The sequence below is a fragment of the Triturus cristatus genome, chromosome 4_2, assembly GCF_964204655.1.
Source record: "Triturus cristatus chromosome 4_2, aTriCri1.1, whole genome shotgun sequence".
Classification (NCBI taxonomy): Eukaryota; Metazoa; Chordata; class Amphibia; order Caudata; family Salamandridae; genus Triturus; species Triturus cristatus.
In genome coordinates, this window is record NC_140586.1 from 314,875,998 (window position 1) to 314,889,425 (window position 13,428).

Consider the following 13,428-nt stretch of genomic DNA (forward strand, 5'->3'; position numbering starts at 1 on the left):
CGAAACGTCGACACAACATCTTTGCCAATATTATCACCAGTTCAGGATGTACTGTGATTTTCTTCATATATATGGCTTTTTCTAAAAATTGTCGATATTGGATTTATGATTTGATCGGAATGTAAATAAGGCAGTGAATTAATTTTGCCTTCAAATTTGATTTTGTTCTCAATGCATCCAAATTTTTTTGTATTCACTTCCCTCCAAACCCTACACTTCATCACCCACCTCCCTACCCCCATTCCTCCTTCCTGGGCACTGCTATGATATTTCAATATTGTCTGTACTATGGAGCTCAGTCATAACTATTAATTTGTGTTCAATGTGATTAAATAGGCATTTGAACCTTCCTAAAAAGTTTTCTTGGTACTTTGTTTGTTTAATTGTTTTATATTGAATTATCTTGTATACTGGGACCACTATTCTTATACTGCTCTATACCCAGGTCCCAGTGACTATATGGGTTTACCCTTTATTTTGACTTTTTCATCTGATGAGCTTATTTATATGAATCAATAGTTGTTTTTTTTGTAAACAAACTTTATTCAGTTACAGCTCTTCAATCAGGTACCATACCAAGGATGAAACAGTGCCCACTTGTGGTTGAATTAATTAGCGTCATTTACGTTAACAATTCTACATTCCTATAAACATCGTCTCGTCTAACTTCTCCGCTTCGTAAAGTGTTCCTGTATTCATCTATCTTAACAACAGTCCCAGGAGAATTGTGATCTATAGCTCTATCTTGGGAATCAGTTTATGAATCAATAGTTATGAATACTGCTCTGGACATGTTGTACAGGTTTGCCTTACCTTTGACTCAGTTCTTCCAGGTATCGACTGCTGAGAGACATATTTACTTCCAAGGCTTTGATGCGGTTATTAAGTCGCATGAAAACTGATTCTTTCTGGTTGGAACCATACACCAGATTGCCATTGGCATACCCTAACTCAGTGGAGTTCTGTAGCTCAGCATAAAAATCTGTAGCAGTTCTCTGCAAACCACCCAAAGCAGAGGCACTAAGAAGGGCATCATCAGTGGGTTGCTCATCCTCTTTAAAGCCCAGGGTTGGACTGGGTTCTGACCCTTCAGTTACTGTTGGCTTAAGTATCTCAGATACACTTTCTTTTATTTCCACTATGTCCTTGTCTACTACAGTGGTGGGGAGCTCAGATGAATGGACTGTTTGCGTAGATTTTATAGGCAATGTAGTGTCTGTAAGCTTATTAGTTTCTGTAACTATTACCTTGCCCACAGTAAATGTCTCTGAACTCAAAGTTGGTGTCTCTACAGAAAGAGGAGTCTCAGTCTTTCCCTTTTTATGTGGTACCTCCAATGTTGATTCTGGAGTTTGCTCCTCTGTCTGCTCAGCTTTGGACTTGGTGACATCAGTTGAGGTTGTGGCAGATGCAGATTTTTTTTCTTCAGAAGTGAGCTCAAGCAAGTCTGACTGAGAAACCATTTGAGGGTAACTAGGTTCCAATTCAATTGCCTCTAGGGATTTCATAACGGAAGATTCAATGGGCAAGGTATCAGGAGGACTAACAGTATTTAAATTGGGTGATTTTTCAATCACTTTGCTGACCAAATCCTCAAGTGTTGGTGAGTCGACAACATTAGCAGGGATCTCCTCCGTTGGAACTGCTAATGGTTGATGAGTGGCTAGGTAGACATTTTCCTGGTTCCTCTCAACCATTTTGCTATTTTGGCGGTGAAGGACCATAGCAACAGAACACCATTTGAAGAGAAACTCTGAAAAGCTGGAGAGGCAGCAGATGGTCATCAATTCACTGCAGTAAACTTGTGTTTCAGACTCGAACCATGCCAGCTTGTCCTCCTCCTGATCATCATTGCCCAACAAAGTCACAGTAGATTGACGTGGCTCCTCCTCTTCTTCTTGGACCAGTTGAACAATGAGGTTTTCTTCAGCTTTCTCTGGCTCAGGTTGTTCTTTATCTGGGAGGACAACCTCGCTGGATGGCAACCTGCAATTAAAGGAAAGTGTTAAAAAGGAAACACAGTACAGTTGCAAAAATTGAGGTTAGTGATCAAAGAACTTATTCACAAAAGTTGTGTTCCCTTGCTGACTGCAGTTAAGCTCCAATGGATATCTGGTTTGAGTTAGTACTGACTTCAGGGACAATTATTTACCATTAAACTTACCTGTAACATTACATCAACAGGAGCAAAACAGAAAAAAATGTATTGAGTGCATTTGGGAGCATGGATTTACAGAGTACAACAAAATCCCTTTCTGAGTTTCAAATGAAACACATCGTATTTAATATGTTATAAAACATTTTTAGAAAAAACAGGTTTATTAAAAACAAATCTCAAGCAGGATCCTTTATTACAGCTACTGCAGGCTCTGCCCTATTAAGTCGGAATAGTCTCTGTGGACAGTTTATGGTTTGATGACTAACTTTTCTCCTCTGGTACTGGATAAAATATAAACACTCAATTTCTCTGTATCTGCGCTTCCATTATAAGATGTTTGCATTCATCACACAAAAGCAGCAATTCACAAACTGTTTTGAAAATCACCACCAGCTTAGAACGATAGCTATAATATTTTAGTTCACTGCAAGTATGGCATAAACCAACATGCAGCCCAGTCGAGAAGAATATACTATTTAGCACCACTGAGAAGGAGGAAGGACGAGAAGGAGGAAGGCGGAGGAGAAGGGAGAAGGAGGAAGGAGAAGACAAATAAGAAGAAGGTGGTGGTGTGTGTGCGTGTGTACATACACACATCCACGCAAAACTAGGAATACTTTTTCACTACACTTTACCATAAAAAGGAACTGAGTCAGAGAGGCACCTGGCATTACAAGGAAGGCATTCTGGGCAGGGGTGCCTCCCAGGCTCTTCTTAAAAGGTAAAGGCTTATTTTTTCTGTCTCCTTTTATTGTAAGCCTAACACTACATTTTTACATTCATGTTTTCACTACAATACAGTGGCTTTTTGATTTCGGTATATAAATCATGCACCGCAGTCCAGTGAACAGAATCTTAAGATTTATTTGAACATTCATGAAAATTGAGGTCTTTTTAGCATCTCAGATCTATATATGAATTAAGGGACAAAGATATTCATTGGTGCCGTTTACATGGAAGTGATTTTCATATAAAGGTGTTCTGTGGTCCGTGCACACACTCGGGAAGTAATCAAGCATTTACGATTGTCAATGAAGATCCAAAAATGCAGACTCCTTTTTCAGGCTCTATATATTTATCACTTTCTTCTAATTTAGCATTTCAAATGCAGTACCCCATTTCTCAGCCTATACTTCTCTCAATATAGCCTCTGGCCCAACCTTCTGACTCATCTCAAACTTCTTTCTACTACTCTTTCCAATGCACTACCCTATCTCTCACCCTATACATCCATCAATATATCCTCTACATCCACTCTCTCATTTATCCCAAACCCCATACCACTACTATGATCCCCAAAATAACCCTTTCTAGACTCTCTCCTACTCTACCCCTCCTTGCATCATCGGACACCTCTTTTTTACTATACCGATCCCCCAAAACAAACCTTTATAAACTCTCCCCTCTGACTCTTCCCCTCAAAAAACACCTTTTTTACTCATCCAAAAACCTCCTCCTATTGCTATGACCTCAAAAAAAAAAAATCTCACTCTTCTGTCCCTCCACTATCCTTTTCAATCAAAATAACAGACTAACATGTTTACTTCTCAATTTCCATATTCCACTATACTAATTCACCACTAATCCTTTATGGGTTCCAGAGTAGCGTGCTACTCGCCAATTAAGTGTTTCAACATCCCATCATGGTTACCAGCGCTATATAAATGCAAACCTTTTTCCCTTTTTTACCCCTCCCCAACCCTTCTCAATCCAAATAACTGACTAACATATCCACCACTCAAATTACTTTCATGTTTTGCCATACTAATTCAACAGTAATCCTTACAGGTTCCAGAGTGGCATACTACTCGGCAATAAAGCGCTTCAAAACCCCTTCAAGGGGTAGCAAGCGCTATATAAATACAAACCTCTTTCCCTCTTCTATCCCGCAACCTACCCTTCTCTATCCAAGTAACTGAATAACATATCCACCACTCAAATTACTTCATACTCCACTATACTAATCAACACTAATCCTTTATGGATACTGGAGTAGCATCCTACTTGCCAGAAAAGCACTTCAACACCCATCAGGGGTAACAGGTGCTACATGAATGCAAACCTTTCTTCCCTTTTATCCCTCCGCTACCCGTCTCACTCCAAATAACTAATATCCACCTTCTCAAATTACTTTCATATTTCACCATACTAATTCAGCACTAATCCTTTATGGGTTTCCGGAGTAGCGTGCTTCAACACCCCATCAGGGGTAACACGCGCTATATAAATACAAACCTTTTTTTTTTTTTCTCTTCTATCCTTCTGCTATCCTTCTGCTATCTTTCCGAATCCAAATGACTAACCTATCCACCACTTAAAATGTACTTGCATGTTTCACTATACTAATTCAACACTAATCCTATATGGGTCCCGGAGTAGCGTGCTACTCGCCGAAAAAGCGCTTTTGACGCCTCGTCAGGGGTAGTATGCGCTATATAAATGCAATACAATACAAAAGAAGAAATCAGCTTTTATTACATGATTTATTGTGTTAAACACCACTCAACTTGCAGAACAGTGATCACTGTGGTTTTTGCCAACATATCTACTTGTTGACAGAATAGTATGGGGTAAGGAGTCAGGCCATAAATGTTTTTGTTTGATGCAGGTCTTGTGCAATTTCTCAACTCACCTTGATGAAGGAACCAACGTTGGCTCCAGCATTTTGGTGGAGTCACTTTGGGTAGGCTGGGAGTCTGCCTCTGTGATATTATCAAAACTGCTTACATTATTTCCTGAAAAAATTAAGTGATTATTGACAGTGTACAAAAAGAGATCAGCAATATACATCATAAACATAAAAATGTAATCGATAAACAATCAAATATAGCGAAAAGAAAATGGAACAATACTAAAGGACTAAATAGACTACTCTGCAAGTTCTCACAACCCAGTACTGATGCTAAGTTTCAACCTGCCAGCAAGCATTACCATGTTTCAATCCCCCTTGCTTCAGACAGATTATAAAATAAACCTCTACTTTGTGATGGATCAGTCAGTAGCAAAATGTAGGGCAACCTTTTCAAACAAGATGCTATTTGCCAAAACAAATACAGCTGTCACTGAGAAGACATCTGAACCACTGTTAATCAGTTGTAGATTGCACGCAAATAAGGAGGCACATTGGCACAATTTAAATGTAATGAAAGAAAAAATTTGATAATATTTGGGTTATAAAAGAAACTAATGGCCCTTCAAAACATGGTCCTTCTAGCTACTTACATGAGGACTAGCTGAAGATGCATCACATGCCAGGGCTGCTAGGCATTTACAAGTCTGTAGACTATCCTATTGACAATCTGTGGGCATTCTACTCTTAGTGGTAGAACTGCAGATGCCTTCTCAAAGCTGTTAAAAACCCTGCACTTCGTATCCATGCACACAAGGTGGGACAGAATGCGCATGAAAGATTCAAAGGGAAGGTCAGACAAGTCACCAAAATAAACACACTGTTGTCTTCGTGGCCCAGAAGTGTTTCATCTCATGAGACAAGTCACTCTAGCTATGGTGAGTAGTGTGTGGCTTTTAATCTACTATCATTGCTGGGATCAGGTGATGTATGACCAAAGCAAACTTCGGTAAACACAATGGTCCAAAATGACCATGGAATGCAGCTTCATAAGCCATTGGCATCCATACCACCTCTGCCCCAGTCAGTGGCTTCAGAACGTCTGGCTGAGGCTCAGTAGCTCCTCATTGGAGCCACAAAGCCTACCTTTACCACCGAAGAGGGTCATAGCTACCGCTCCAACCACATAATGGAATTGAGGTGGGGCTGGCTCAGCCCCATTTAGGACCTTCACAATCTTAATCAATTCCTTTGTATACCCACGTTCCAGATGCCAATAATGGCATAAAATGTGGCACAAGTTCAACATGACTGGGGGTACATCAAGGTAGACCAACACTACTTCAGTTGCTGCAGTTTGACCATGTGCAATCTGCATTACCAATGCAAAATGCTTCACACGGTCTGGACTCTGCTCCAAGCAGGTTGATAAAATTGATGCCCCCCTTTGTGGCCTTATCGCTACTGTGGAATGTCCAGTACTATCATTTCATGACGGACTCCCTGGGGAGGACTTCTCCAAGAATGCTGTCTGCGCAGCCACTGACTTCAAGGACTCAAACCTCTCGGCTAGAATTTACGGTCAACGTCGACTTTCTGAAATCCTCACTAAAACAATTAGAGAGGATTCCGTTGACAGGTAGTCACATTCAGGACCACCGCTCACAGACAGAGTATCAATCATAAAGGATCTCCTACTAGTCAAATCACTCCTTTCTACTGGAGGGGAGACAAGTAACTGTCTCGGCAGTGGGGCCCTTAAAGGGTCTATCCTCAAAGATTCCCAACCCAGTCTTATTCTCAAGTCAAAGTAGCCTATCCTTCTTTAAGGGTTGTGAATGTCATAATACTGCAAACTGGACATTCATCCATGAAACAGCACAGGCGGACAAGGGGAATTGCCTACTGACATAGTTAAGCATTTGTTAGGCATTTTTTCAACAGGCAAGTCATAAGTCTCGAAAACAAAAACTCAGACACTTTTAAAGTTCTGGGTGAATCCAAATGTTGCAACAACTTATTAGGGGCCATTCGGAACCAGGTAACTACTCTAACCGTTCAAAGATTGTAAAATTCATTGGTTCATAATAAAACAACTCCTACGTTTTTACTTGACAGAAAGGTCCGAAAGGTAGTCAGTGTTCACTGATCCAAGGTACAAATAACATCCCAACATCTCTTAAGAACAGCACCTCCATTAAAATAGATCAACCTTAGGGGGCGTGGCCGGAGTCAAGATGGCGGACGCACTCTAAGAGTGCTCCGGACCCCTCCGTCATCCGCCTCGCATCCCGTCATCTGCGGCAACAATCCACACTTCTTACCTGCACATCGGCAAACGCCGGAGTGAGAGCGCTGCATCAGCGCGTCGGATTCCAGATTCCGGGCTCCCGGCGTCCCTCCTGGGTTCTGGTTTGCCGAGGCCCTTAGGCCGCAACATGGCGGCCTCCATTGCAGCCTGCTGGTGACTGCGGCGCCCTTCTCCAGGAGGCCCCGGCCGAAGCTGCAACGCCTGTTGAGCAGGGACTCCACACAACACGTTGCTGAGCCTGGGCGTGCGGCCCTAGACGTCTACCGGCCTGCCTGGTTCCTCTTCTCTCCTGTGCCCCGCGCCCGCAAAATGGCGGCCTATGGTGTTCGCAGCCGGTGAGCCTGACGGGCCTGCCATCCGCCCTGGGATTGTGACCAGGCTCGAGGGGGACTAGCTGAAGTGTAGACGGCGGAGCGCCGGCACTTTGGGGTGGTGTGCGGCATCCCTGGAAGCCACACCAACACGTCGATTTAGGCAGCTGAGGCCAGCCCGGAGCACTGGTAAGAAGTACCATCTGGTGAGTGGGGATGGGTTCGGGGATCGGCTGCTACATCAGGCAGCAGTGCGGGATGCAGTCAGTCAGGCTTCTGGCACCCCCCTCCTCCCCTTTCTGTACCAGTCCCGTCATGTGCAGGGACCCGTCTGGATGGCTACAAAGGAGACATTCCTGGTGTCTGGTGCCCGGCCATCCCAGGTGCGGTAAGCTCGCTCCACCCACGCATCATGACCTGGCCTGTGACAACGGGCGGTGATGTGCTAAGAATCTACATCCCAGGGCGAAGAGCGGCGTACCCGGCGGCTAAATCGCCCGACTCGAGCAGCTGAGGCCGGCCCGGAGCCCAGGGCGGTGGGGTCACGGGACCGGGGATCTGCTGCAGTGTCGGGTAGCGGTGCGGGAGGTAAATGCAAATGCTTCCCACCCCTCCCCACCTGCTTAGTTGCTTCCACAGCAGTGGTCTCCCGAGGTCCATCTGGACAGCTGCTGCCACGGCATCCCCTGTGCCTAGGGCCCGGCCGGTCCAGGAGCTGCAGGCTTGCCGTGTGGGGTGCGGAGCGGGGGGGGGGGGGGGCACTTTTCAGGCAGCAGGTGCCCCCCCCCCCCCGAGTGAATCCCACCAACCGCCTTCCACCCCTGTCCAAACCTGTCATCACCCTCGACGCTGAGTGAACATGGGGCCGGAAAGTGTCAGACTACAGTGCTCGGGCCTACCAGCATCAACTAGGCTCAGAGAGACCTGATCCCCAAGTCCCTGGCCTGGTTCCCGTGGAGGCGGGGCTCCCATTCTCCCACCTTCAGCCACCATTTCGGGCGGCGGCGCGGGGTTCGGCCGGTGGCCCCCTCCCCCCCCTGTTCCTGAGGCCCTTCTTTTGGGCACTTCTCTCAGGCCACGGCAGTGAGTCATAGCGTTTCAGCAGCGGCGGCACATGGTGAGGGACGTTAACTGCCCGGACGAGGGGGAGGGGGAAATCGGCTGCATTGATCGGGCAGCGGAGGATCCCGGGAGCGGGCTCCCCCTCCTCCCCAAGTCTTGAAGGTGTCGACCACACGCAATACTGGCCTCTCAACCTGTGCCCTCAGGAAGGTCTCACCGTGCATCTGCCCGGCTTAGGTGACCATCGCTTCTCCTACAGTGGCCTCCTACTCGGCCTCGTGGCCCTTGCTCCTGGGGGGGGGGGAGGTTACCGCACAATCTCAACTGGGGCGTGTGACTGGACCTGGTCTCCTCCATCTGGCTCCTGGAGCTCGTACTCGAGCGCGATCTGACTCCGGCCATGGCGAGAGACCAGGCCTCCAAGTCTGCGACCGTCCCCACACAAACAAAGATGGACCGGTTCACCACTTACAAAGATGAACCCCCTGGGCAGACAGACACCCCCCCACCCTTCCGGGCAAAGACTTAGCAACAATCCTACAAGCTATCAGCGCCTCGCAGGCTGCGGTGGAGGGGAAGATCGGAGAGGTCAATGTGGACGTATCTCTCCTTCGGCAAGACCTCCGTAATGGCACGGTCGCATAACAGAGGCTGAATCCCGCATCTCAAAGGCAGAGGACGATATCCATCAATTGAAAGAGCAGGTGGCCAATCTACGATCACACACCGAGGAACTCTATCGGTGAGCGGAGGATGCGGAGAACTGAGCACGCCGCAACAACCTCCGCCTGGTGGGGTTCCCCGAAGGGGTCGGGAAGAGCCAAGTATCCGCCCTTGTAGCGACCTGGTTCACATCTTGGATGCCCAAGGACACCCTCTCTGCATGGTTCATGGTGGAGAGAGCACATCGGTCCCTCGCACCAAAACCGCCACTCGGGGGCCCCACCTCGCCCACTCATACTAAAAATCCTTAACTTAAAGGATTGGGACGCCATCCTACGCGAGACGCGCTCTCAGGGATTTCAAATTCCAGAAGCACACCATCATGATATTCCCTGATTATACGGAGGAAGTGCAAGACTAACACCGCTCCTACACGGACGTTAACAAGAAACTGCAATCCTTGGGTCTGCAATATCAGCTCCAGTTCCCCGCACACCTCAGTTTCATTTTCCAGGGCATGACGCAGTTCTTTGACTCGCCCCAGGCGGCCTGGACCTGGTTGATGGAGGAACGGCCCCTCTGACAGCAGCGAAACCTTTTCCCCCATGCCATCGGGCTCTCAGTCCACGAGGCCTCGGTCACCAGGGTGCCAGCACCGAAGGCACACGCAACCCCGCAGGAGGCACCGGTCCCAGGCGATGCCACTAAGATAATCGAGCCATGCTAGCCATAGACTCCGAGACTCTTCAAGCCCATCGGGGTCTCCTCCCCGACTCAGGCACCACTCATCCGGCGGTCCACCTATGACTCCTCCGTCTCCGGCTCAGCGGGGCTCACCGAGGGCAAACTCGGACCTCTCCCGCAGCCCAACTCTGAGGATCCAGAGGGCTCTGCCTGTAACGTGGTCTCCCTGAGAACACGCTCCAACCTCCATGGGGGCTCGGAGCCATGACAGACTCTTTTGCTCTATTTCACTGTCTTTCTGCCGAGACATTGCCTGTCCTTCTACATGGAGGGGTCCTCCACACAACACAACCCGAGCATTCTAGATTGGTTCTTGTTCCACTAGGGGGGCCGACAGATACTTCTGTTCTCGAAGTATAGGGTGGGGGGAGGAGGAGGGAATGGGGTTGGTTTTTCCCAAGGTGGTTGTTTCTTATGGTTTTGTTGTACCAGCGATCACAAGACATTCTGTTCCACTCCCTTATGGGATATACACGGCCCTTCGCATGCACCTTTCCACGCAGGCGCGGGATCCCGCACGTATCCACGACTCTCTGTAGGGCTGCGCACTGCTACTCTGATCTCCAGCCGCCATGACTGACACGCCCATTCCAGGGGCGTCCCTTCACATTCTGTCCTGGAACGTTAACGGCCTGCTGGACCAACCTAAACTTATAGCTGTCCTACGCTATGCCCAACGCCTCGGTTTAGAAGTACTCCTGCTTCAAGAGACGCACTTGATGGGGAATCACTGCCCCTTCCTGGCACGCTATGGGTATGACAGAGTGTGGCACTCTGGCTTTGCCCAGGACTCCCGTGGGGTGGCTATCCTGTTGAAGTGCACCCTTCCCTTAGTGCTTACACAGGTCATTCATGACTCCCAGGGAAGGTCAGTGGCCCTCTGTGGCTCACTGAGTGGTAATCTCCTTAATCTCGTATCTATGTACTCGCCCCCCTAGATGCTCACGACGACCCTGAAACATTCCACGGCTTTGCTGACCAACATGCCCCTAGGTTCCACTATTATCGGGGGCGACTTCAACGCGGTCTCCTCACCAGACCTTGACCTTGACACGACATGCCCCCCCATCCACCACTAGACTTATGAAGGCGAAACAATTAACAAATTACCACACGCAGGCACACATAGATGCGATCTTCGTCCCTTCGACTGACTGCACCTTGATTCAAGACGTCCGTATCCTCCCCAGGGGTATCTCTGATCATTCTCCGGTGCTGCTTAGCACTGCCCCCTCACCCCCCTCCGGCACGTCCGACGTGGAGAATGAGTGCCTGGTTTCTTCAGGATAAAGAATTTAAAAAGGTGGTGGGGAGGGAGCTTAAGCAGAATTTCCTGACCAATGATGGGTCCCTGTGGGAGGAGAGTAATGCCTCCATCCGGGGTTTTGCCAAGTGCCAGCTCAAGTGCCAGCGACAGGCGCAGCTGCAGCAGATCACCTCGCGGGAGGCGCAGGGATTACATCTCGAACAATCCCTGCTTGCTGCTGATGACACTCACAGAGAGCGACAACTCACTCATCTTCGGGCAGAGATTCGGCAGGTTTCCTTGGATGCCACCAAGCTTCTCTGGAGATCCTCAGTAGCTCGAGTATATGGCTGGGGCGACAAGAATGGCTCGATTCTCCACAGACTAGCCACTTATCCCAGGGCGAAACGCATTATCCCTGAAAAAATAGACCTAGACGGGTCGGTACACCGATCCCCGGTGGGGATGGCTCGCACCTTTGCCTCCTACTATAGCCAGCTCTATGCTGACAAGACCCCGGCACTATCGCTCTGTACTTTGCTAGATACTGGAGGCGTTCGCTTTCTTCAGCTGGACACGGCCGCCCAGGCGGATTTGGATTGCCCTATCTCCCGTGAGGAGATTAGCGACGCTATAACCCTTACCTCGTCAGACAAGATCCCGGGTCCTGACAGCCTCCCGCAGGAATATTATGCTCTATATCGCGAGACCCTCGTCCCGCGCCTTGCTGACCTGTTCGACGAGGCTTTGGAGAAGGGCTCCTTCCCACCCGAGACAGACATGGCCACCATCGTGGTCCTCCCAAAATCTCAACCGCCCTATTCACATTGTGCGGACTACCATCCCATTTCCCTTATCAATACAGAGGTCAAACTCTACGCCACGATTCTCGCCCAGCGGCTGAAGCTCTACCTTTCCATTCTGGTTTACCCTGACCAGTGCAGATTCATGCCCCTGCGCGGTACTCGGCACTGTCTCCAGAGGCTGCATCTGGCCCTGGCCCACTGTCACTTGCTTACCCCTTATTTGGCGATCCTCCTCGTAGACTTCGAGAAGGCCTTCGACTCGGTGGACTGGAGGTATCTAGACGATGTCCTAGCCGAGATGGGTTTCGGTCTCCAATTTCGGGATATGGTGTGCGTCCTGAATGCCCAGCCCCGGGCGAGAGTCTTAGTCAATGGAGTCTTGTCAGAGCCCTTCCCTATTCAAAGGGGAACGAGACAGGGATGCCCCCTTTCGCTCCTGCTCTTCGCCCTGGGAATGGAGCCCCTGGCGTCCCTAATACGGTCCGAGGGACGCGTTCGAGGATGGGAATGGCCCAATGCGGAGGTGGACACGGTCACTCTCTATGCGGACGATGTCCTAATCTTCCTGGCTGACTCAGCCCAGTGCGGCCCTCAGTGCCTCCAGATTCTGCAATCCTTCGGGCAGGCCTCCGGCTGAATCCCGACAAGTTGGTCCTTGTCCCTCTACACTCATCTAGAGACTGTTACTACTGGCAATCCACCATACCACTCCGGCGTCAGTATTTCAAATATTTAGGGATATGGGTGGAGCTTCTCCCTGAGCTGGGATGGTCCCTCAATGTGACCCTGCTGGTGAAGAAAGCCAAGGCAGACCTCCAGAAGTGGCAGACATTACCTCCGAATCCCCTGGGGAGAGTCACCCTGTTTAAAATGATGATTTTCCCAGGTTCCTCTATGTCCTCCAAAACACCCCCTTTTGCTTTACGGGGGCCTGGTTTCGAGAATTGGACAGTCTGGCCCTGAACACATGCCGGATTCCTCCATTCGATGGGGGCATGGGGATGACACACATCTGTATTATTTGGCTACGCGCTTACTATACATACACGACTGGCTTAATGGGGGCTGGTCTGATTCGGCCTACAGGCTTGAACTGAGTGAGCTAGGTTTGTCCAAAATCCAGTCTCGGATGTACGGGGAGTCCATTCCATCAATCTTATCAGAGGTAACGCGCTCCGCGCTGTTGGCCTGGCGGACAGCACTGCGCCACACTCAATGGACACAGAAGCTGACGCAGTGCAACGCCTCTCTGGCATGGCACTTGGCTCCGAGAGGTTAGTGGGTTGCAGGGCTTTAGATCATGGGACCTCATAGGAATTTCGCAATTGGGGAATGTGTGGGCGAACTCTATATTCCCTGCACCCTACACAATTCTACAAATATTTGCAGCAGCGTCATTCCCTCCACGTACACATTTCAGACGACACAAGGATCTCTAAATACAGCCCTCCCGAAGCGCAGACCATGCTGGGGAATATGGGGAAAGGGGGTATTTCCCGCATCTACCGGACGCTGGTTACCAAAACCCCAACCTCGCTGGATCGGCTTAGAAGCCAAT

The 13,428-nt window shown here is 48.9% G+C and overlaps 1 protein-coding gene across 5 annotated transcripts in view; it reads right to left on the reverse strand.

Annotated features, from left to right (window-relative positions):
- SUCO (SUN domain containing ossification factor) overlaps window positions 1–13,428 on the reverse strand; it is a 580,289-nt gene that overhangs the window by 165,487 nt on the left and 401,374 nt on the right. For all 5 annotated transcript variants that reach the window (XR_014960616.1, XM_085601647.1, XM_085601645.1 and 2 more), the window contains 2 exons: window positions 4,791–4,893; window positions 814–1,986 (listed from right to left, as the gene is read on the reverse strand). Coding sequence is in view for 4 of the 5 variants with exons in the window: in XM_085601647.1 (XP_085457773.1) it covers window positions 814–1,986; window positions 4,791–4,893 (1,276 nt within the window). In the remaining variant the exon portion in view is untranslated. The remainder of the gene's footprint in view (window positions 1–813; window positions 1,987–4,790; window positions 4,894–13,428) is intronic.